This window comes from Neopelma chrysocephalum, unplaced genomic scaffold (assembly GCF_003984885.1).
Source record: "Neopelma chrysocephalum unplaced genomic scaffold, ASM398488v2 Primary Assembly neopelma1_96710, whole genome shotgun sequence".
Lineage (NCBI taxonomy): Eukaryota > Metazoa > Chordata > Aves > Passeriformes > Pipridae > Neopelma > Neopelma chrysocephalum.
This window is the reverse complement of record NW_020925354.1, coordinates 1,427,432-1,452,778: the sequence shown is the minus strand read 5'-3', so window position 1 is coordinate 1,452,778 and position 25,347 is coordinate 1,427,432. Positions and strand designations below refer to the sequence as shown.

Sequence of the window (25,347 nt, the reverse complement as noted above, 5' to 3'; positions counted from 1 at the left end):
AAACAAGCCTTTTAAAGGAACACAGTACACACTACAGGAGATACCTAAGTATCTCCTGCTAAATACTAAATTTAGCTTAAATTTAACAAAACTGCATAGGTATATGACTAGAAAAAAACAGCTGAGCACAAGTAATCATACTTGTTTGAGCCCAGTTTCAAACCCTCAATGCTCAAGTTAATACAAAGGCTGTCCTCAGTTTTGAGTTATGTGTCTCTCTAAACCAAAGAAAGACAACTGACATGTAGTCCAACTGTTTCAATCAAGAATCTTCTAGTCTGTAAAGACCTAACAGTTTGAGATCTAATGGCTTATCTTCCTAGAAAACATATTGAATAAGGTTTTTCATTATTCAGCAAACAACCAGAGTTTCTGTTGACTTCTTACCACACACATGATGTAAGAGAGGATGGCCCCAGAGGAGCCAATGAGTGCACCAACAATGGTCAGCAAGTTGTTGTTCAGTAGAAAGCCCTCAGCACACAAAGCCCATCCAGAATAACTATTCAGGACAGTAATAACTACAGGCATGTCAGCACCTCCAATAGCTGCTGTTAAAGTGACACCCTGGAAAAGAAAAGAAAATACTTCAGTGTAAGCTATGACTAAAGAGAAAATGCAGAGAAGACAGTCTGATGGCAGCAATGAAAAATACAGAAGCATAGAACAGTTTGTGTTGGAAGGTACCTTAAAGATCACTCAGTTCCAACTCTCTTGCCTTGGAAAGAGATGTCATCCACTAGATCATGTTGCTCAAGGCATCCAACCTAGCCTTGGACACTTCCAGGAATGGGGCATCCACAAACTTTCTAGGCAAGTATCAAGTTACTTAATAACCTATTCAAGTATTTTCAGTGTAGGTATAGTTATTCAAGCTGTGACCTGAGGATTGGACTTACAAATTCTGCCTTTTGAGAGAGTACAGAAAGGTACCCCACCGTCCTCATCCTGTGCTTAGTCACATATTTTTACTTGCAAAAATATCCTACCAGCTCCCTGGAATTGTTCATACTGTTAAAGGATTCATACTGAGCAGTCTTTGCAAGACTCAGTTTACAGAATGGTAATAATCAGGGTAAATTTTGCAACACTGGTGCGCACCGGTGTGAGTGAATGGAAGAAGCTACACATGGGGATAATCTTAATAAGTTATCATGACAAACTGTAGATCCAGAACTCTTTTAAGTATTTTAAGCATTAATTTCCCAAAAAGTCTTCTGAAACATCATTTTGTCATATAGAATGCTTCATTCATCAATAGCTGCAAAAAGTAATTATATACATATACGCCTGTTCTCTTGGACAGTTCTGGTTTACTGCTAGATTTAGGGAAGTCAGTTGCTACTTGCTGCTGCAAGTTACCACACAGGCAGGTACTATGCCAACTGTGACTCAGGAGGGTAAAATACAATCCTTAAGAGGAAACTTGCAAAGCTGGAGAACAAACTGTTTGTTTGTTTTACCTTCTACAATTTCTCAACTTACCATGATGGCTGAGAGTGCTGACACAGAACCTAGGCAAGTAATTCCTGTAGTGTAACTGGGATCCATCATGTACGGAACCATTCCACCAATGCTGGCAGCCAGCAATCCCACATTTAATGCATGTCGACCAGGCAAGAGCAGAGGGGCAGAATTCAGGATACCTGCAATAAAACACATATTCAGAGACTGACAGATGCATTCAGAATAGCCTGCTTCTTGTCTTCAGAGAAGGCTGAATAACTCCGCAAAAGAAAAATTAAAAAGAGAAAAAGGGAGGGGCAGAAGATAAAACAAGTTAGTTGAGGCTGAGACCTTGTGATGACTCAGAATTGCAAAACATTCAACTCACTCTAGATTCTCAAATACTCCTGTTTAAACTCGGTTTACTTCTGTCCTGGTTAGAACGGCTGGGACCAATTCATCCCTGGATGGGTGTAACCCAAAACTGTGTATTCTATAGCCTCCATGCCATTTCCCAAAAACTGCTGTCAGTAGAGGCCTGCAAGGTGGGAAGATGTTCCTGTACCCTTTTATGGAATTCCCCGCTCTGATATCCTTATATGGAATTCCTCGCTCTGATAAGAGGGACTGAGCATCCGCATGCCCTTTTATGGAATTCCCTACTCTGAGGGAGGGACTGAGCACTCCCGCCTGAACTGGAGAGTATATAACTGGGAGTTTCAGAGCCTTGCGACCTCTCGTGGGACCCAGAGGAAGACAGCAGACCACCGCTGCTCCCAACCAGGCTGAGACCACCACCCTCGACTGGACTGCAATCACCACTTCTGACCAGACTGCAGCAGCTCTCCCACCAGCAGGTTTATTCCCTCTCCCTTTGCTTTGGACTCGGGGGGTGGGCCAAGGTACACCACTTTTGTTCATACCCCAGGGTGCTGGGTTTGTACATTTGGGTTTTGTGGATTAAAACCAATTGTCTGCCTGTACAATTGTACTTATTGCATTATTTTAATAAATTGTTATTCTGACTTATAAATCTCTCTTTTGAATTGAGTTCATTTTGCCTTGCTGGTTAACTTTTAAACCAGCACAACTTCCTAATTTCACTAAAGTGCTCTAGAATTGTCACAAAAATCTCTTCTTCTCTTGAAAAGCCTTTTTATTTTTCCTTCAAAAATCCCAAGTCTTGGTATGTTGTACAAGATACATTGTAGTAGGAAGCTTTTAACTGGAACTTCTACACAGATATAATGTCTCTCAAAAGTTGTGCACTTAAAAAATATGACTGCACAGATAACACCAAATATAAAACAGTCCTGCTTTCAAATGCTTTAATTTCACCACTACCTTCAGCTACACAGACCTCCCAAGCTTCCCACACTGGCAGAGACTTAAGGAGAAAAGGGGGTTCACTATTTGTGTGAATCAGTTTAAAAAGACAATCACATATTTATTCTCATTCTAGGCTTTTTTTTTTCCAAACAGTATGGCAAAGAGTAGAAAGAATGCAAGTTTCTCAGTAATTACTTACATCAGAAGTGACAGAGTATCTCATTTAAATTTAGCTGAATTCAGAGGAAGAAGGAACTGATGGTCTCAGGACTGGGAGTCAAAGTGTGTGACCTACTACCTCTTCCACAGTATAGAATCAGTAGTTCAATAGTACAGACAAGCTTAGTATTTCATATCATAATGATATGAAAATGCAAGGGGGGAAAAATAAACAGGAGACTGGGCTGAAGCAGGCAGTGGAGTTCACTAGGGACATGCGCACAAATCACAAGGGGGGTATGATGAGGGGAGAAAAAAATGTAACTGAGAAGAAACAAATAACTACTTAGCAGAGATACATCAGAAATACAAACTACTGACAAATACTTCAAAAGATTATTAGAGACAACAGCTTTCCATCCATGTCATGCTTCCTCCTTCAATGGTTGGTCTCATAAACACTGAAGAAAGCAAACAGACATTTCCCAAAGGAACTATTGCAAAGCTAACAACAAAACAAAAGTAATAGGAAGCTCTTAGCCTGAAATTCTTAGTAAAGGTATTACCTGAGTCTCTCAAAAGCTGTATGTTTACAAAACCAAAAATAAATGCAATAAGGAACATTCACGTGCATAAGAATCAGGAATTAGCAAGTATTTAACTTAGAAAGTGTATTTACTAAAACAGTAAGAGGTATGGAACATGGAGTTTGCACAGTAGATAAACAGACAGTGAACTGAATGGTTTAAAGTGAGGCAGCCTCAACCAATACTGTAAGCTGCCCACCTGAACGAAGCCTGCAGCTCTAAGAACAAAATCCCATAAATATTAGCAGTGCTCACTGAATCCAGTAACACCAGGGTTTTAATTAACATGTCTGTTCAGGAATACAAAGTTGTGATCATAAAAGTTCAATACAATAAATGTGAGGAAAACATCAGGTAGTGTCTGAGCAATACTAAAGCAACACTTATTTCTAGAAAAGATGAATTGAGGGAAGTTTACATGACTTCGTAATGAATAGTAGTAATATGCCTAATCACTGAGGACAACCTTTTGTAGCTAAAGCTGTACACAAATTAACTATAATTAAAAACAAAAAAGTATGCTCATCAAAATTAAACATATAAACCTCTACCTGATGCAAAATGTAGTCATTCTTTGTAATTACACAGCAACTTGAATGCAGAACTAAATCCAGGGGGGGGAAAAAAAACCTTTAACAAATACCTAATTCTGAATAGAAGGTCTCACCTTGCAGTTTTCCATAAGCAACAAGAGAGCCACTGAAAGTCACTCCACCAATGTACGTGCCAAGATAGGCCACAATCTTAGTGAGGTTTGCAGCTGGATCAGTAGCAAAGTGAGGATACTCAATCATGTATTCTGCTACACAGGTGAGCACAGCAGCCAAACCAACCAAACTGTGGAAAGCAGCCACCAGCTGAGGCAGATCTGTAATCTGGATGCGTTTAGCTATTGTCAGACCTATGGAGAGTTGAAAACAGAAGGGAAGTATTACAAAACACAACCAATCTGTTCAGCTAGAAATTAATGCAGCATGGTTCAACATGCAATGAATACACACACACACACACAACACTGTTCCAACTAGAAATCGCTATGGCACTGAACTGAAGGCTGCACATGTATACATGGGGGCATCATGAAAAACAGAAGATTAAAACATACCGTGTTCTTAGAAGCATCACTAAATATTGAGAAATTGAATGTTTTTTGTGACAAAAGCACAGTGGGAAAAGGGAATTTGAAGTATTCAGTCAGGAACTGAACACAAGTATGAAGTTGGGCAACCTCATTCACCTCTGGACACCCAGCTTCCCTAATAAGAGATGATGTGCTCCTGATTTTCCACCAGTCTCCCCATTCTTTACCACAATCTGAAGCATTAATAAAAGCCCTGGAAGTAATTTTTTTTTGTTCACACATTTGCAAAATATTATTGCACAAGCCACAAATGTAAGTTAGTCAATTCACCTGCAAGCTATACAGTATTTTATGTATATATAGCTTGCACAAATGCATGCACAGAACATAGCTTGCTAGTTCATAGTATCATACACATACCTATGGTACCACCAAGTGCCATTGCACCTGACATCTGTGCCAACAATTCAGGTGAGGGATTAAGGCTTCCAAGAGTTGCTGCTAAACCTCCTGAAACACCAATCATACCCAAAGCATTTCCAAGACGAGCTGTTCCTTGAGTAGATAGACCAGCCAGGGCACCAACACAGCATAGTCCTGAGCCCAGATACATCACCTTTAAAATAAGTAAACCATCAACATAAAGCAGTGACAAATTGCATCACCATAAAAAATATTTCCGATTATTAAATAAAAGGGCTGATTTTTCCAGAAAGTGTTTAAGTCACAGTTCTTAAATGAAGTCAAAACTCCTGACTGTGAGAAACTGTTGTACAGGTTGTGATTTTGGCCAATTAAAATGTGATATTGATAAAACTTTTTCCACGGTTTACAACCTTTGTTTATCTGCAGCATGAATAGGAGCCAAACCAATTTTCCTCATCAGTTCAGATGCAAGTTTTTCCCTAGACCAAATCCAAAGCTAAAAGGTCCTGTTCATCATGGGAATAGTTTCAGAATTTGCTTCTGGCACATTTGAACTAATAGTTCAGATAGTTCTGAACTATCAGCAATAGTACAGCTAGGAGAACTAGGGCAGTGATCATTCCCCGTACTCGGTACTGGTGAGGCCACAGCTCGAACTTAGGAAAACAGCCCAATAAATAAAAGTACCTGTTGCTTCACACAAAAACAAACAGCAACAACCAAGCTTTTAAAATTTGTAGATTCATCATCTGGAGTATGATCGCAAACTTAAAGTTAATAAGCTTCAGACTGGCCTTGTGGGAATATGCAGTTGATGAAAAGACCTTGGATTATTTATTTACTCCTCAACAGCGTGAGCATGACAAAACATTACAGTGAACAGTGGGCTAAGAACCACAAAGTCACCTTTTACCTGTTCAATACTATAGCCACCACTGAGAGCTGCTGCATAGCCTCCTACAAATACACCACCAGGAAGCAGGTACAAGTAGTTGTATTCAGGAGGATCTGTGGGACGTTTGAACATATCCAGCATTCTCTGTGTGACTAAAAACCCACCTGGCCAAAGTAAAGGAACAATCTTAAGAAAAATAAAATCTGAAACTAAGCATATGCCAAAATGTAAGAAATACGTAGTAAAACCATATGAACACACATTTTAGCAACCAACACCAATAGAGCCTCTGAAAAGCTGGTAACCCAGAAAATCACCAGGAAACAAAGGCGTGATCAGAGTTCGATCCTGTTGTCTCTTAGCCTGTGGAACAAACTCAGAAGAAAAGGAGGACTTGCTCTGGCTCTATACTCTACACTGACTATAGGATACAGCTGAGTTTATAGCTTTGTCCTTTTCTCTACCTAGTCTAGCAAAAGCAGTATTCATAAGTCATGTTGCTCATTTTCTTATCTTTTTTATTATTGAAGTTGGGACTTCTGAAGCTCAAACAAGCAGAATTTTGTTCTATGCCACTAATACATATTTCAAGTAGGAAAATGATTGTAAGCATAAATCCACTACAATCTTGGGATATACAGGAAAATATAATATGTAATACAATCATCACCCAAATTTTACTGTAAAAGAACAATGCACATTTAAATATTTCCCTGTAAAAAGGTTACTCTACAGAGTATGTCAACCAGATACAATAACAAATATGAAAATTGGAGGCGTGGTGTTTTATATTGATGAATGCTCTCAGATCCTATTCCCAGATTTTTATTTCTGGAATCTATACAATTAAAGAGCTAAAAAAAATTATAAAACTATACAAGTGCTTGAAATTACTCTCAGGACAAAACCTAACATTCATACCTGCAATATTGACTGAAGAGATAAAGGCTGAAAGCACTGCTAAACCTTGAGAAGTGTTTTCAGGGAGATAGTGTCCTCCCATCAATACCAGCCCACCAACTGCAGTTAGACCTATTTAAAACAGAAGAAGTGTTACCAAACCTTAAAAGGCTCTATACGTCTTCAACAGTCAAACAAATATCAGCCAACTCAAATTTTGACCCCTACTCTACACACTACTCTTTGAAGAAGGACTACCATGGTTTTTTTCAGCAATACAAACATGGTGCAAAAGAAAAAAAAAATAGTGTATGAATGTAGTTTTTAAAGAACAGCACCTCAAGCAGAGTTAGCCTATAAGTGCTTTTTCAATAAAAGAAATTTTGCTTTTAACAGCCAAGGTAAATCAGACTTGTGACCTGCCACATCTACTCACACACAGATATATAAAATCCCACCTATTTATAGTTATGAGTCTTACGGGTAATTCAGGAATTTTTTCTTTTTCCCCTCTCTCAAAACACATAGAGGTGAAGAATAAATGAATACAAAAAATATGAGAGACAAGTTATTTTCAGGGCAATGTTGTGGAGAGATGGGAGGAATGACGTGTTCTATGAAAGCAGACTGCAGCACTCCAAGTAAAACAAACTTTAACGCAAACAGGTCAAGAGTAAAAAATTACTTATGAAAATTAAAAATACACAGCAGCACATTTGCCCTTCCTTTGAAAAATCATATTCTCAGAAAGACCATGTTTCAGGTGTCCTTGTTATTTATGAAAATAAATTCAATTAAGTACTACAAGGCTCTTTGGCATTCTAAAAGGCATATCAGCAGACTTTTGTCTAAAGTTCAAGTAAAAGGAGCTGTGCCTACATCAAATAGGAAATAAGCAGCTGTGTCACAGCTACTCACCTGAGATAGCATTAGTCACCGACATGAGTGGAGAATGCAGAGCAGGAGTCACACCCCACACTGTGTGATAACCCACTATTCCAGCTAGGCCAAATGTTGTCACCATCTGAGTGAAAGCAGCATTAGGTGCTACAATGCCCAGTCCTAACATACCAGCTAAACCTAGGAGAAAAGCACAGAAAAATTCTGTAACTTTTCAGTGATTTCTTACATTTAAACTGTATACAACAGGAGTCCAATAGTGACATAAAACCAAAATGGAGTTCTGTGCATGGATTTGCTTCAAGATCAGGTGGATCACCTTCTTGAAATACAAAGTTCTTTCCGTGCTACTGTTTCTTCTACAATAGAAAATAAAGCCAGATTTCACACAATATTTGTTATGCATGCACACAACATAGCAAAGATACATTTCTACACAAACACTGAATCCTGTCCTCTCCTGCTGTATAGAAAAAATGTAGAAGAGTCACAATCATGCTGAGGTACTACTTGGAACATATCAAAGCATATGTATGAAAAACAGAGGTTAAAATTAAGAATACTCCATTCGTTAATTACCTCAAATAGACATTCTGATGCACTGAGAGTATGAAATTACAGAGACAATATTTTTTGTCAAGACGAAGGTCCTATTCCTAGTATTTCAGTAGACTGTGAGCATTTACATCTCATCCAATACAGTAAAATTTGAAGAAAGCAATGGCATCGAACTGATTCTGCTGCAAAGTATGGGCACAGTCTCTGGCAGGAGTCCTTCAGAACTTCGAGCATTTTACGGATATTGAAATAGAGCCAAACATAAATGCACATCACATGAGTCAGCACTTCTTGAAATGTTAATATTTTTGGTTAAATTTCTAAAGTTTTGGTTTCTCTCTTAAAAGCAATTATTACACTACATTGATTTTGCACTAGGATACACCAGACAATCAACTGCACTACAAAATAGTTATTAAATTGAATGTGTTAGATTATGAGTCACTTCAGAAGTATTAGCCAAATGAGGAGTACTCTACATTGATTCTCCAACTCTGGAAGTTGCCTACCTGCTGTGTATACAGATGCACTAGTCATAGTCTTTCTAAAAGGTGTAATAGTAGCTGCTTTTTCCGCTTCCAGCTCTGCTACAGTCTTCTGCTTCACAGGTGCTCCTTGAGGAATATTATTTGGTAGAGGTGCTGGGAAAATGACCCTGCCATCCTGACAAGAAATATTTACAGTTATGCCTAACATGGCAGATAGTTTGTAGTTAGAGAAACCTTTTCTTCTTAATACTGCAAAGTTCAAATTAAGTTCTAACATCCTACAGTCATACCACAGGAATATTTTCTTTTTCTGCATCAGTACAACTCTGCAAAATCTGCTACAGGTCTGAATGGAATCAGAGCCTATCCAGATCAAGCATAATGTCTCATATTTTTTGCTGTTCTCCAGGTATCCAGAGAGGGAACTGTGAAGCTGTCAGTCCCAAGCTGTACACATCACAGCGGTGGTCTGATAGAGCTTAAGTCAATGTAAGTCTCCTCTAGAGTAGCTATCATAAAGTATTGGCAACAGTATGCACCAAAACTCAACTGAAATTAATACCTCTTACCTAAACCGCAAATTATTATTTCCTAATAGTTATAGAAGGAGAGCCCTTACTGGTTGATTCCCTGAGTTTGTATTTTATTATTTCCTAATAAAGCTTACAGTATCCTGCATATTCTAGTTTCACCAATTTTTTCTGAAGTTACTCTTACTATAAAAGAAAAATGTATTTTAAAAAATTAAATAAAAAATAAAGGAAGAATGTATTTCTGGTCCTGTAGTAAAGTCTCAAATATGTTTTAAATAATTATGTTTTTATCACACGAATACAACAGGCAAACTTTATCTTTTTGCTATTTTTCAACAGGAGACACATTAGGTATTTGTTTAACCTTGACAAGAAAACAAAGCAAAGAGGTTTCCCACAACAAAAAGGGACAGAGGAATGCTCAGCTGAATAAACACACAATTATCCACACTCACACTCTCATCAAGCCACCTCTGAAGTCTGTTGACATGCAGTATCTTCAAATGCATTTCGAAAAGACAGCAGTGATAAAGGTTAAAGATGTACTTACAAATTAAGAAGAGAATATTCACCAACTTACCTTCATTACTACAGTTCCCCTAATAACATGATCCAGAGTCCCATAATCAAATTCATCTTTTGGATCAAAGTAGAAGTTCTCTTTGTCAGGACTAATAGCCTTTAGAAGTTTGATAATATTATTGGAATATAGGGTACTGGCCTGAGTAGCCATTCTGCTAGGCAGATCTGTGTACCCAATGTGTGTAACACCCTGGAAAAAAGAAATCCAAGTAAAATAATAAGAATTTGTACAATCTCTGAAAGAGCATCATCTTTTCCAGTATATCCTTCTGGAAATACATATCCCAACTCTTGCACTTATTTCTGTTCATAATCCCACTAAAACTGCTACCTGCAGTTCTGACATTATTAAGTCAGGGGAGGATTACTCACAACAGTTACAGAATCCATCATGATCAAAACCAACACCTTAAATGCTATTAGCAACAAGCTCTTCCTACACAAAGAGGAAGGCATATTGGTGCAAAAGCTTGTCTTCTCCAAATCCTACCACTGTCTCAGAACTTAACTTCTTTAAGCAATCAGGTAACAGATTATGCTGCCTAATGCTTGGTATCTTCTCCGTTTTTCTGGAAGGCAAGCATAGAAGCCAACTTTCTATACGCCAGCAGAGTGAAGGGAGCTTCTCAGGGCTAGCTAGCTGTGCCAGCAGTATGTCTGGGTTCATGTGTATGTAAAAATGGAACATAATAAATCCTCACTGTTTAAAGAACAAATGAGAGTACACCTGGCTATCAGACTTTTGGGAGGAAGGGGAAGCTGAGGCTGGCATACACTCATAAGTGTTCAAGCAGTCTTGTGTTAGAACACTGCTCCCACAACTTACAGTTAAGATCCATGCAAGCTTCCAGAACTCTGCCCTCTTAATACAATGCTCTGGTACAATCCTAATACTTCTGCATTGTTGCCATTTTCCATAGCAGAGTGCCAGTATACTAAATCCAGGGGTAATACTTCTCTAAAAGCACCCCATTTAAACTCTTCATGGAAGTATGTGCTTACTTGTCTTCTATGTTCTCTAGTTTCAGGTTTTAACCAATGACATCAAAAGCCCTAGAAAGCCACAAATCCAAATGCAACACGAGTCTTTAACATATACACACACAAAGAGCCCTGCTTTTGTTAACGACAACCATGACAGCAACATCCTATAGGCTTCACAAATAATGCCATTATATCCTTGCAATACCAAGCAACAACCCTGATAATCTGCTACCAGATTTTTATAATTGCTAGTAGATTTCTCACAAGTACCAAAAATAAAACCCAAAAAGCACAAAAACAAGTTCTCAAGCAAACCAGTGAACACCAAAGCAAGACCAAAGTAGTTCAGTGCAGAGCCAAACTGCTTTAATGAACCAATTTATAGTACACCTAGTTTAGGTTACAAGTGCTTTGGATACTCTACAGAAGACACATGTTCTTGAAGCTAAAGACATAAAAAGCCAGCACCCTCCTGAAGCTGAAATTGTACTGAACTAAGCCAGAGACTTCGTACTGAAGTAAACATTGACATGGTCTGATCCTGCTTAGCTTACCTATGGCAGGGACTGTCAACCCCAAGTCATGGGAGGTGATAAGCAAGTCAAAGAACCTATTTCTATTACTGTCTCTTTTAGGTCAAACCACACCTTCAACTCAGCAGAGACAAACCACTGGACTCGGAAGTCTAAGTAGCGAGAATTCCATAACATCCATTAACAAGCAAATTAAGACAATACAAAGGTATTTGTTTCTTTAAAAGTATTCAAATTCATATACGTGTTATAGTGACCAAATGCAAGTCAAAGACCAAAATCAGCTACCCATTTTCAGGATCCAGTTTACAAAACACAATGTGAGTTCAGGTCAACTGAGAATGAACTGCAGATTAAAATGCTTACCTTATGAACATACATTTCTCCAGGCTTTGTAGTCTCAATATTTCCCCCTGCTTCCGCAGCTAAATCCACAACAACGGAACCCTCCTTCATTGATTCAATCATGTCTTTCTTAAACAAGATAGGAGCTTTTTTACCTGACAAGATAAAACACAGCAAGTTAAAAACAAAATACAACTTTCTACCTGTTGAGCTCAGGAGATTACTTCTCACTTCTCCCTATATTATTTCTGTAAGCAAAATTTTCAAGTAATCGGTAGCTAGGATAAAATATCACAGAATGTTTGTTAAGACAGAGAGAAGAGATGCTAGAACATCCTGCTCCAAAGCATACAAAAAGTTATGCATGGGCAGTCTACCAAAGATGCTAGCAAGTCCAATTTTGTCAGCAAACTGATAACATCCAATCTTACAATTCAAGTCATAACCAAAAAAGAGCCTCATCATAAGTTATTGAAATACAGATATTGCGCAATACAAAACAGTGAAATATAAGCTCTACCTTACTACATTTCAATTGCAAAGACAGTACCATTTAAATCAGACCTGTTTTAGTGCACAAGTTGTAGAGAAGTAACAGCGATGTGGTAGATATGCAAGAGAATTACATATTCTTACTTTATTACTATCTACTCCTTGTTTAACAAGAAAAAAATGATGGTATCGAGCCAAAGACTGATACTTTATGAAAACAAAAGCTTTTAAAGGAGGCACACACTTTAAAACCAGGCATTTATCACAGAAGCGTGGAAGTTAGTGCTCACATAGACAAAATTCACTAACCCTGCAGGTGCAGCTCCAAAATATGCCAACTTAATTACTTCGATAAATAAAAATCAGCATTTTACACATAAAACATACCTGGAATCAGTGCTGTAGTGATGATGATATCAACATCTTGGCACTGTTTGGCAAACAGTTTCATTTCAGCTTCAATAAATTCTTTGGACATCTCTTTAGCATAACCACCTTGTCCCTCTCCAGATTCCTTTAAGTCTACTTCCAAAGGCTCAGCACCAAGAGACTTGAACTGTTCCAAAGCTGCAGCTCTAGAAAAAGAAAATTGTAGAAGAGGAAGCCACCAGTTTAAAAATACACCATGACTTTACCAGTGTTTTCAGTAGCAGTCTTCAGACAAGAGATACAAAACTTATTCCAGGATTGAGGAAACTATAACTAATGTCCTCAACTTTCTGTATTTAGTGAAAAGAGTAATTGCATCACTAAATTTTGGTTCCAGGCAGACTTGGATAAGGAATGAAGGCAGCCTACAGCTTCCTGTATAGTCAGCAGAGTTGCTCCAAGAAAAGCCTCAAAGCGGAAGATTTAACTGATGCCTAGCTCTGCACACACATTTCTTATGCCATGACTAGGTAAATCCACAGCCCAAACTTAAGTGTCTACGGTGGGTGATAAATACACAACCTGTGGTGCTGTCTTTAAACTGTGAAATGGGAAGTAAGTCCAGTAAGTCTTATTTTCACAGGGAAAATTGCTGGGGTGGGGGTGTTTGGAGTTGGATTTTTTAATAGTTATTCTGTAATTTATTTTGACTCATGACATCACAGTAAATATTGAGAATAAATATCAGTGTTAGGTGAACATTCACAACATGCAGAGAACTTGACAGAAACATTCTTGCATCTCAAGATAAAAGTACACAGGGTGCTCAAGGAGGGAATTTAAAAGATCTGAAAAGTTGTGGATTGATTTTGACCATGCCTTTATGAAAAATAACCTCTTTCCAGTTTCTTTTAAGACATATGCAGATTTTCTAAGAAACCAGACTGTTTTTCTCATATTGCACATCATAAATCTGGAGACATACTAATTTTCATTCTTTCATATTAGATATAGCTAAGTAGCACTAGATGCCACTTCTACATAAAGCATATAAGTACAAAATTTTAATGCGAATACCGTATTAAGCATGTAAAAATTTGATACAAGAAGGCCATTTAATAGAAAAGAACTAATCAAGTTTGCAGTCTCTGTAGCTATAAGAAGAAAAATATTTTTGCTCTCTAATTTTCCTAGTCTATTGCTCTAAAAAATGGCAGTACAATTTCACTGCAATACAAACAACTTAAAAGTAATTTCAGATTCTTATTACTATTTTCTTACACCTACCTAGTATCAAATCCACGAACCACCGCACCCATCGATTTCGCTGCTCCTGCAGAAGCTAGGCCAGCAACTCCTCCTCCAATGATCAAAACCTAGAATGATAAATCTCATTAAGCAGCCATTTAAACAAGATACCTTAGGACACAGAAAACAAAATTACTTTGGCAAAACTGCCCCATAAACTAACAGTTTAAAAGCTGTAACTCCTAATTTCACATATCTAAGAGCCAACTCACCTGTGGCAAATAGTCTATGCAAGTAAGTAGCGGTTTTTTCCTTGATTTATCTTCCTTTTTTATTTCCTTCTCTAATTCTACTTGCATTTCTCTGCAACCCAGTCCACCAGTAATTCCAATTAAGTAAACCTTTCCACTGTACCCTTCAATGCCCCAGAAATCCCAATATCTCTGACTTCTCTTGACTGTTTTCTTTCCCCATTTTGAAAAAAAATAAATCCACCTACATATGGCTAGTCTGATGTTTAAAACTAAGCAAACTTAAGTAAAACTCAAACTGTTCTGTTATTCCCAAAATAAGATAACTACAGATGTGAACAAAAAATGGTGTGAGAATAATCATAGCAGTTTCTAAAGTCTCTAGAACTAACCCCAAGGCAGAAAAACAAATAACACAGTTTCAGCAATGGTTACCTAAGCTCAGGAACTCATATTCCTTTGCCATGTGTTTAATTGCACATACCTTTGCTGGAGGAACTTTACCAGCAGCTGTGATTTGACCTGTGAAAAATCGACCGAAGTGATTTGCTGCCAGTACCACAGCCTTGTAACTGTCAATTAAGGATGAACATACATTAGTATTCTCCCAAGGTTCAGTAAAATTCATGACATCAATCAAAAGGATGAACATTTGACCATTGCATGTGTAGGATATCTTAATATTTTACCATTGAGCACAAGTTTAATAGTCTTTCTTCATATGTCTTGCCTTTTTTTTTAAATCATTGAATGCATTTTCAGACATAGTTTTTGGACTGCAGCATACTGGATGTCCGCAACTATTCACTCTTTCAAATAAAATTTTACCTGAAAAATGCATGCCTAACTTGCCAAAAGTCAACTCTCTGGTCTTTGAAACTACCTTCAAAGGCTGTAACCTGAGGCCTGATACAGAAGGAAACAACGAATAACTAATTGCAAAACCCTGAGTAATTCTGCAGTAAGCTCACTTAGAGCAAGCACACATTCAAAAAGGATATTCTAACCCTAACTTTGCAAAGCTATATGACTTAGGGCAAATCGTGTAACCTTGTTTCTTCATTTGCCCCATCCAAGAATGGGTGGTTGGACACCAAGTTAACATCAGAACAGCTATGTGAAAATGAAGATTAAGATTAAAATGAAGAGTAATTTTGTCTTAACAACAGTGCACATTGTCTTGCACTTCTACTAACAGTGTTGTGGTTCAACAGTCACGCTCCACTTTTTTTCCTGTCTCTAGAACAGGCATATCGAGGTCTGTATGCCACAAAATTAGTTCACCTTTGGAATACAGCTTGCAGATTTTATACCTTTAAAGAAATTATGAATGTCTATATTTTAATAAAATTACACCAAATGAAAACTAAGAGAAGTCATTAAACATGTATGTGGATATATACTGCTTGTGTGCACAAAATTTGGAAGCCTTCTCAAAGGCTTATTATGCCTCACAGACATCATCAAAGTCAAAAAAAAAAAAAAAAGCCAGCTTGACAACAACATTTTAAATCACTGCAATACCTAAATGTTAGTTGCAAAGCATGAGGATATGGGACAGTATTTGATCTTTTGTTTGTATCTGCTATGGCAACTGCATTCATACTGAGTGTTATTTGGGTTAGTTAGCTCCTCTCAACATCAGATCCTTCCAACAGACAACCTGTGTTCAACATGACTTAATGATATCTTAACTGCTCTGACCCAGTTCAGATTAAAGAGATACTAGACAAAAAAGTCAGGGAATTAGAATTGCCTTCGGTTTGTTTATTTTTTTTAAAACCTTTGTTCTCGTCTGCTGTAAAGCTGACCATAAGAAACTTTTGTAGTTTGGCATCTCCAACAGCATCATCCTCCTTGAAACTACTGCATGAAAACAGAGATGTAGAATTGTTTTAGATATACCTAATATCAAAGCATATGATTTTTAATCCAGCTATACTTAGTGAACCGGAAAAAAAATAAATCATACCCAGCAATGTTGGCCATGGAGCTAAGTGCATCATATCCCTGAGCAATGGTGACTCGTGGAACCTGATCCATAGCCAAGACAGTAGCTTTTTTTTCTGCTAGTTTTTTCAGGAGGTCTGGATTTTGTGCCGGGTAGATAAAACTAATCAGGGTCGCCGCCGTCTTAAAAAGATCTGCCTCATGTACACCTAGAGCCGAGTTGTATATAGGAGCCCTCACCTGAAGAAGGACAGAAGTTTCCAAGTCAATCAGAGGAAAGAAATCAGAACACACTCCACTTCCTTTCTCCCAGCTTGCAGTCTGGCCAATCCCATGGCCACAAAGTACAGAAGGAAGCATGTATATCAAAGGCTGTTTATACAACTGAACTGAGTAACTGCCCTTCTTAATTGCAGTGCACGTACTGGAATTAGTTCTAGGTGGATTGGCGACAGGGTAGTAGTTGTCAGCACACACTTTCAGAAAGATCTGATGGCTTTTAACCAGCAGCCACTGCCTTTTCTAACAGACAGCTACCCTCAAAACCATCATTTTTAAGCAAAATGGTTACTCAACAGATATGTCAATTAAGTTCTACAGGCCAAGAATCACTAATTAGGTGGCAAGGCATGACTACATACAGGGAATTTCAAGCCAGATATCCAGATAGTAATCTCCACCTATGTTCACTTAAGTTTCTCACTTTTCTTCAAAGAGAAACCTTCTTAAAAGGGTTGTTCACAAAGCAACTCACAGAAATTCTGCCTTTAATCCTGATGTGTAACTTCAAACAGAGCAACTACAGGAAGCCTCAACATTAAATTTAAGGTGGTTTTGGTTTTTTCCTTCAGGACTCTGTACAACCTAAAACCTCTCAAGTAACTTCACTTTTAGCAGTTTTCCCAAATTAGCTGTAACTCATCTAGTGACAAATACTTTTGATACACACTGAGTTGTGGAACTGAAAAAGTAGAAACTTGTATCTTCAAAATTCCAAACAACTATCTAAAGAGTAACTTGAGTTATGTGTTACTAAATTTGGAGGTTTCTTAGAGTAGGGATTTCACCTGATTAGAGTCCACTCTAGAGTACCTCACTCTAGAAAACACAAGTAAAAAGTAGCTAAAAATCTGCTAAGAAATTATCCCCAATTTCTTCAACACCATCGTTTACTAGTTTTTTTAATGTAGGTGCACACCTGAGCTATTTAAAAAAAAAAACCACCAAAATTGAATCAGGACTCAGAATAGAAAATACTAAAGGACCTTACTTACTGAACTTTTAGCAGACTATTACAAAAAAATGACCTATAAGCTTCTGCTAAAATAATGTAATAGGAAATGCATTAATAAAGCAATTACTTTCACAATCAAATCCGAAGCCAGGACTTCCTTGGTCCCCTGGATCTTTGCTCCAACTTCTCTGTAATGGTCATCAGAAAATTTGGAGGCTTCTCCAGCACCAGATTCCACCACAACACTGAAGCCTTGTTTAACCAAGGCTTGAACTCCAGCTGGTGAAAGAGCCACTCTCTTCTCGTTCTCAAATATCTCCTTGGGCACACCAACAGTCAACTGTTCGTAAGGAATTCCTGTAAGAGTGGCAGATAAAACAGCATTAATTGTACTAGAATAACTAATGGATATTAAGGGCACTCTTCAATGTTGTACAGACACATGCAGACATGTCACAGTTAGCAATTCTCAAGAGAAGAGGAAGCAGAAAGCTATTTTCTAGGAACGTAGTTCACATTTCCTTAACCTGCACCATCTTCCCAGAGATCCTTGTTCTCTCAGCAATCAGTAGGTCAGCACAATCAGCCACACAAGCAGCAACAAGCGTTTGATGCAGTTCATACCCATCAGACTTTACACAGTTCTGACTGTATAACTAGCATTCGGATTTACACAATACCTGGCGTTCTGCTAATAAAACGTTCTACCTTAGGCAAGGATTTAAATCCATCTCTAGCCACTTCCATTTCATTGTGAAGAAATAAACAAATGAGTTTGAACAGTGAAACTACATCTTAACTGAACATGCTTTTAGTGTCGATCAAATTACAGCTGTCCCAAATAACTATTAATGAACGTAACATACATACGATAAAGTACATCCAAAGGCACAATTACATCAGTGAGGTACTCTAAAAAGTTGCCATAGAAATGAAAAATGTGAATTCAGAAGTAGTTGAAGAATAATGGAATATCCATCTACTAGCTTCTTCAACAGTACTTCTCTTCAATATTATCTCCTTGTCTTGTTCAAAGCTCCACTAAGTAACACTGGGAAAACTGCTGAAGCCAAAATTTATCAGTTTTAGCTGACATTTTCAAATTACAAACATCTAACTTTGTTTATGTACGATTTCTGGGCTTCCAGTCTAATATCTGGGAGTTAAATTTCTCTGATCCAAACAAGTGTTTAAATACATTATTTATCAATATACAGGCTCAAGCAGAGTAACCATATATCAAACTACCACACTGTTTCAATTATACCAACAGCATGCAGTCCATCACAGGACCAATCCTATATCAGCTTTCACTGACATCTATCCAGAATTTAAAACTGGATTGTGACACAACTACACAAGACATTTATCCCACATATATATTAATGAAATATAACTTGAGCTGTCTAAGCAGTCACTCGTATTAATGATCAAGCAACAACAACAAAACCCACCAAACAAAAAACCTCAAACCAAAAGAAGGAGAGAAGGTAGATAAAAGGCTCCTTTTAAGTTATATATCTCCTTTTAAATTATCCATGTATGTATTGTGCTATGAAAATTTGTACCACACAAGGAGTATTTTAGGAAGGCCTCCTTTCGACTTTCAGACAGAAACAAACAAAACAAAGCTAAAAACATACTACAAAACAAGAACTTTGAGGAACTAGGTTTACATTTAAAAATATTAAAATAATTTTTCCATTACATAAAACTTGGACTATAAAGTACTTAAAGTTGAAAATCTGAAAATATTTTAATTAAAACTTTCAAGATTAGTTTATAATGTTCTGAAAATACAGTACAGAATTGCTAAGAACTGTACTTGAGGTACCTACCTATACTTTTCAGCCTACTAACTCATTAAAAAAAAAATTTGAACACATCCAACAAGAAGACAAAATGAAAAATCACCAAACAAAGAAGTGCATTATTTCTAATTGCTGTGCCAGGTTTTGTTGAGCCAGGGGAGGTGCAGGTTGAACATCAGGAAGAATTCCTTCACTGAAAGGTTGGTTAAGGGTTGGAATGGGCTCCCCAGATATGGAGAGATATGGAGAACCATCCCTGGAAGTGTTCAAGAAATGACTGGACATGGAACTCAGTGTTATGGTTTAGTTAACAAGGTGGTGTTTGTCCAAAGGTTGGGCTCAATCTTGGAGGTCTTTACCAACCTTAATGATTCTACAATTCTAATTACTTTTTTTTTTTAATTTTAGCTTTGTCTTTGAAATTTAACTAAAAAATTAGCAATAAATAGTTTGAAGACAGAAGTATTTTGGTATTTTATATGTTGGAGAGCATTTAAAATGTTTTAACTACAAGACAAAAATTAAATTCAGAAAAACATACGTTAAAATAACATGAAGTCACAACAGGAGCGAGAATGCACATCTAAAACAAGAGACCCACAAAGGTAACAGTGCTTTGCAATTATTTGCTTCATCAGCAGACACTACATCTAAATATAGCCGTGCAACTCAGGCCATACCTACCACAGCAGCACTAACCACTTGTCAGCTGTGGTAACTGCTGCTGTCACTCAAATTACCCTTTGTCATTTGAAGGCACCTTTCTCCTGATCTCTTCTAATTACTACACAATAAAGTCCTGCTTCTGATTTTCACTAAATGATCTCGGTGGAAATGAACTCTCTTGTCTTTCAGAAGTAGGAATGAAACCTAGAAGATTGAAATTTATTAGGATAACAAAAATCAATCGTAATTTCAGAAAGAAAGTAGCTGTAGGATAGGATAAAAGGCAAAAAAGCTTTTCAAGAAGCAGTGAGAAAAATTAAGAACTAGAGTTCTATCTTCCCTTTCTCCTTTTGGAAGTTTTTGTAGCATAGAAATGCTGAGAGGGGGAAGGGGAGGCTGAGGGGGGGAAAGGGAAGGGGAAGAGAGGAGGAAGGGAGGAAGACAGAGGGAAGAGTTAGGGCTGGGGGGAAAGGGGGAGGATGGGAGAGAAAGAATAAATTATAGCATACAGGGAATAGAAAGATGACTGCAAATTCAAACACAGACACAACTAAAGCTTTTATTTTCTCAAGCAAAAAAATTAATCTTTTTTAAGTCTGAAATGACAATAGATACTTCTGATTTCTTCTTCTTCACTCGTTTTTTTGAGGAGTACCAGAATAGAAGAGTAAATGACTAGGAGGCATAGGACAGGAATACGCACTTGCTAGACACCAAATGTGTTTCCTCATTCCTCACTTCTTTCTTTCACATTGTTACATCTTGCATGCAATAAAAATAGGTACAACTTTTTCAGATAGAAAGTATTAGCACCTTATTCAGTAAGCAGAATGATCAGAAACCAATACTGAGAACTATTCCCTCCTCCGATGCTTTGGGAAGACCAAACATACAAGTCTCACCTGCCTCTCCCCTTCTTTTCTGGTCTATCCCACTACCAAACTTAAAGCAACCAGTAAATACAGAAGAAAATGAATACATAAGCAAACAGATGTCAGTTTGCCAGCCTTTAGCTAGAGCAGGTATAGGACATTTTTCAAGCAGATTACCCTGAGCTTTCACATCATTCACCACCAAAATGGAGCAGATGTTTACAAGTGAAAAAGAGGTCTATGTTAAAACTTCAGACAAGGTTTTGGGAGAAAAGGGTTAAAAAGCCAAAGACTGGCAAGGAGAACTGTAAATCACACAAGTGACCTTGCAGCTGGAAATAACTCTTGGTAAGGCCTGTGTGAACAGCAGGCTGGTGATGATTTACTGGTGCCTGTGCCTCCACTTTTGTTTCTGTGCCACAAGTTTGTGGCTGTCTCGGCTGCCTGTCTGTGCCAACACATACAACAGGGTATGATGGACAACATGTTTGGAAGCAGCTATACAATGAACAGAGATTTGGTTTGTTGAGTTCAGCAATTTCACTAAAGTCACTAGTTTTGAAAGGTTGAAATCTAGGATCATAAACTCAAGATCTTAAGGTTTTATTTTGAAGAAGAGCATCAGCTATCCTTGTCATGGGTTCAAAATTGCATGAGACTGTGAAGCTTCCAGAGTTTGTCATGTCAGACAAACTCTCTATGAACTGCTTTGAGTATCTTTTAGTGACTTACTGCTTTATGACATCAAGAACATTTTCCAAATACTAATATACACATACTTGGAAGACATCTTTGAGTCACATTAAGATTTTTAATAAATTGTTCATGGGAGTAGGAGATACACAGTACTTTTTTGATACAAAAAAATCAACACCAATACAATTATGCCACTTTTAGAAGCAGAATCATTCACAGGCCTTAGAAAGGAACATACACTCCAATCAAATGCTTAGTATGTTTTAAACATAGACTAGAATTCAGAAAAACTAGTAAGAAGCCACTATTTCTCATCCCCTTACCATACTCTTGACTGTGTACTGAGAACAAATATGTCCTTACTTCAAGTAAACAAAACTATGAAAGTGATCTTCTCCATGTAACTTCCATCTACAAGAATCTTACAGATTTTAAGTTAAAACTATAGCGAAAAAATATAGTTTTTTAACCTCCTTAGCGTGGTTTTGGGAAGTAGCCTGCAGCAAAATAGTATCAACAAATACTAGAGACTAACTCAGAGGAAAGATAAAGGAGAAGTTTTGACTATATGCCACATGTTCTGGGATGGTAGAACAGGATACGTAACCCGCTTATTTTTTATATTACTCTAATAACCTTTAAACAAACCATCTCACCTGTTCTGAAGATGAGGACATATTCCGAAGAACACCAATATGATGTTGGCAAAAGGAGAAAAAAAATGATACAAAAGATTAAAAAAACACCTGGTCCCTCCTCTTACAGAAGCAAGGAACTACAAATTGCCTGTTTCTGAAACATCTGGTACTAGTGACTATTTGAGACAGGCTACAGGAATACTTGTTTACTCCTAAATGAAAATTCCTGTTTCTAATAAACAAGTAGCAGCAAAAGAAATAGCAATAAGAAAGTTATCCGTCCTCCAAGTTCACTTTTCAGATGACTCCAAATCCCTTCACCCCTCAAGCAGCTGTTACTCTTGTACATAACATAGCCTGGATGGAATGAAACCTAATCTGAGAGAAGGAAAGCAATAACTACAGGTTTAAGAAAAATTACTATGACACTAGTCTTTTCAAAAAACTTAGTGTTACACTGATTTTACCAAGTGTTACTACAATCACAGGTAATTTCTGAAAGAATAAAACGTAGTTATTTTGTATGCTGTTACATTTTGATTCAAGAGCACTTAAAAAGTAAATATAAGCAGTAGTATTGCTACTAATATGTTTCATCCTTGATTTGTCCTCTACTGAATAAAAAAATCACATGTTGCCAAAATGAACTATGAGAACAGCTTAATTATCAACCAAAAGACTACCAAATCTGTAAATCTCCATATTAAACAACTGCATTTCATGAACACTACTAATCCTTGAATAAGGGCTTCCACACAACAGATATGAAGAGGCAGTACTGAATGTTAAACACATGACACTAATCAGAATTCTCCATTCTTCTAGAAAAATTTTTCAATAGTGATTCTTAAAAACAAGAAAATGCACCCACAGAGTAGCACACCAATTTCAGTAAAACTGAAGAGATTCTTCAGTTTCATGACCAAATTTGTGGTCAAATTAAAAAGATTGATTCCAAACTCAAACAACAACAAGGGCACTTACCTGGGACATTCGAGAAAGAACTTTGAACCCAGTTTCCTACATGTCAGTTTACACTCCCAAACAAGGGACAATTTGCCATGTCAAAACTGACAGATGTTTCTCTCATTCAGATATTTAATATAGAAAAAAAAATTTGGAGCATCACAAATCTATCAGAGCAAATAAGGTTTCACTGTGCCACTATGGTAAAAGACCACATGACACAGACTATCAGGAGCCCTCAAAGTAAAGAAACTTCCTCTCCTGACATTTCTTCAGAAGTTCCAAGTCTTCAGTCACCAAGATGAAAGGACCACAAAATGCACCACTTAATGTCAGTATTCCCAGAAGTTCTATGTAACACAGGCTTCTCAGTTATACATGCTAATTTTGTGTCCCATGTTTTTACAGCCAGACACTTCTGCTCCCAAACAGCACTACTTTCCTAGTACTCTAAAGTATCTAATGCAGTTACCTACTGTCTACATTTGGAAGAACCAAGCATCACATATGCAATTAGTCCAACTCTCCACATTAATCAGTTGCAGACTAAGACCCCAGATCGGCACTGAAGCAAGGTCTCTGAATTCCAAGGGAAGCATGACCCATGCAGGATTAATGGGCAAAAAGAGCATTAAACCTTCATTATGTATTCTCCAGTTCTCCAACTGTAAGGCTATGCACAGCATAGAACAGAGGAAAAAAAGTCAATTCTGATCTTCATACACCGGGCTTATATTAGAAACTGGAAACAAGGATGGCCCCTTTCACACTTTTTTCATTGAAAATACCTGAACTGGTCCATTATCTGCTAAAAAGGAAGTAATGCAAATATCCTAGCAAACCCTACATATGAAGATGTAGATCAAAAGTTTTTCAGAGTGGTACAACGTAAGAGTTTCCTGAACAAAGGTAACAGATTTTTTTGAATGGGATAATTATATCTACATATAGTCCTGCTTGCAAGATGCTCTCTTCGTGAGGTCTGTATTTTTTCTCACATGCACACAAAAAGCTGGACTACCAAAACTCCTGGGGAACTCAAGGCTTTTAACTAAGAGAAGTATTTGTTTAAATACTTCCCTCAAGCAAGGAAGTGTCAACAGGAGCTTGGACCTCCTAGCAATAAAAACTATTTGGATTCAAAGTACTTTTAATAAACACAAACACCTTGTGTAAGCCCTACAAAACCAGTCTAAAAATGTGCTGCAACTGATTCAAGTATGCTGCTGACATGATTTCTATTTTAAGTGTTTTCTGTACTAATGCAGATCTGAAAGAGAAAAAAAAAGAAGAAAAAATTTATATTCATGTTTTAAAATAATAGATTATTTACAACAGTTTAATCAGTTTACCTGGCTTTGGAGCTGCCTGAGACCTGAGCATCTGGTGGGTTCTAAACATGCGCAGACACGACATCTTCGCCTTTGGTGGTAACACATTGCCAAAAACAGGAGCTGAGCACTCACGGACAGCAATACGCAGGAGGCTCGCCATTGCTCCCAGACCTCACAGCAAATTCCTTGCCACGTATGGAATCCCTGCGGCGCATGCAAAAACAAGGCAAAAGCTATTAATGGCTCTGGACAGAAGGTATGTAAACGCAGCAGGTTTAAGGCCAGCTGACTGCCAGTAGCCACGACACAATCATTTCTTCCCACCTTTATCTTTCTGGCTAGAAAACAAAATCAACTTTTTGTAAGAGACCTATCAGATCAAGGTAAGTGGCCTGGAGATCGCATTTCTCTGACTCCAGGCTGTTTTCTCTTTGCACCGTTACCCCAAAAGAGGAACTGTGACACGTAAAAACCCGCCCCGCCCCAAGGAACTAAACAAACGCCTCCAATCTCTGCCAGAGCTCCCGCAGAGAGTTACCGCGGGCGGGACACAGCAGGGCACGCACTCTGGGCGGGACACGCCGGGCGGGGGAGCGGGAACGGGCTTCTTGCCGGAGCCTCCCTGAGCGCCCGCGGAGCGGCCCCTTCCCGCTATTTATAGTCCGCGGCCACCGAGTGACCTTGGGCAGGCGGCTCGTCCCCTGCCGTGCACCATGCCCTGCCCGCGGGGCCGCCCGCAGCCGCCACATCTCGCTCCCCGCCCGGCAGCGCTCCCGGGGGCCCCTTCCCGCGCCACCTGCCTTCTCCGCGCGTCCTCTCTCCCCCCCTCCCTTCCCCCGAGAACGGGATACCGCAGCCTTTCCCTCACCAGCAGCCACTCTCCGTCCGCGCCCAGAAAACGCGGCGGTGCCGCCGCGGCCCCACACGACGCCGCGCACCGGCCCTGCCCGCAGCCCCGCACACGCACCGCCCGCGGCCCCTCACGACACCACTCACCAGCCCCGCGGAGCCGCCGCCGCGGGTCTGACCGACCTTGGGGCGGGGCGGGGGCGGGTCTGCGTCCGCCAACCCGGA

At 38.4% G+C, this 25,347-nt stretch overlaps 1 protein-coding gene across 4 annotated transcripts in view; it reads right to left on the bottom strand.

The window, feature by feature from the left end:
* Positions 1–25,321, bottom strand: part of NNT (nicotinamide nucleotide transhydrogenase) — a 40,744-nt gene extending 15,423 nt beyond the window's left edge. Inside the window, exons 1-18 of one of the 4 annotated variants that reach the window (XM_027709251.1) lie at positions 24,292–24,403; positions 21,992–24,209; positions 19,842–19,971; positions 17,418–17,647; positions 16,079–16,296; positions 14,591–14,678; positions 13,895–13,983; positions 12,626–12,813; positions 11,768–11,901; positions 9,883–10,074; positions 8,791–8,944; positions 7,742–7,903; positions 6,845–6,955; positions 5,942–6,087; positions 5,023–5,218; positions 4,189–4,422; positions 1,486–1,646; positions 388–567 (exon numbers count right to left, since the gene is read on the bottom strand). In XM_027709251.1, coding sequence (XP_027565052.1) covers positions 388–567; positions 1,486–1,646; positions 4,189–4,422; positions 5,023–5,218; positions 5,942–6,087; positions 6,845–6,955; positions 7,742–7,903; positions 8,791–8,944; positions 9,883–10,074; positions 11,768–11,901; positions 12,626–12,813; positions 13,895–13,983; positions 14,591–14,678; positions 16,079–16,296; positions 17,418–17,647; positions 19,842–19,851 — 2,493 coding nt within the window. In that variant the 5' untranslated portion in view covers positions 19,852–19,971; positions 21,992–24,209; positions 24,292–24,403. Of the gene's footprint in view, positions 1–387; positions 568–1,485; positions 1,647–4,188; positions 4,423–5,022; positions 5,219–5,941; positions 6,088–6,844; positions 6,956–7,741; positions 7,904–8,790; positions 8,945–9,882; positions 10,075–11,767; positions 11,902–12,625; positions 12,814–13,894; positions 13,984–14,590; positions 14,679–16,078; positions 16,297–17,417; positions 17,648–19,841; positions 19,972–21,991; positions 24,210–24,291; positions 24,482–25,141; positions 25,233–25,269 lie in introns of those variants that run through there. The other 3 variants (XM_027709249.1, XM_027709250.1, XM_027709252.1) reach the window with 3 other exon arrangements.
* Between the last annotated feature and the right edge of the window lie 26 nt (positions 25,322–25,347).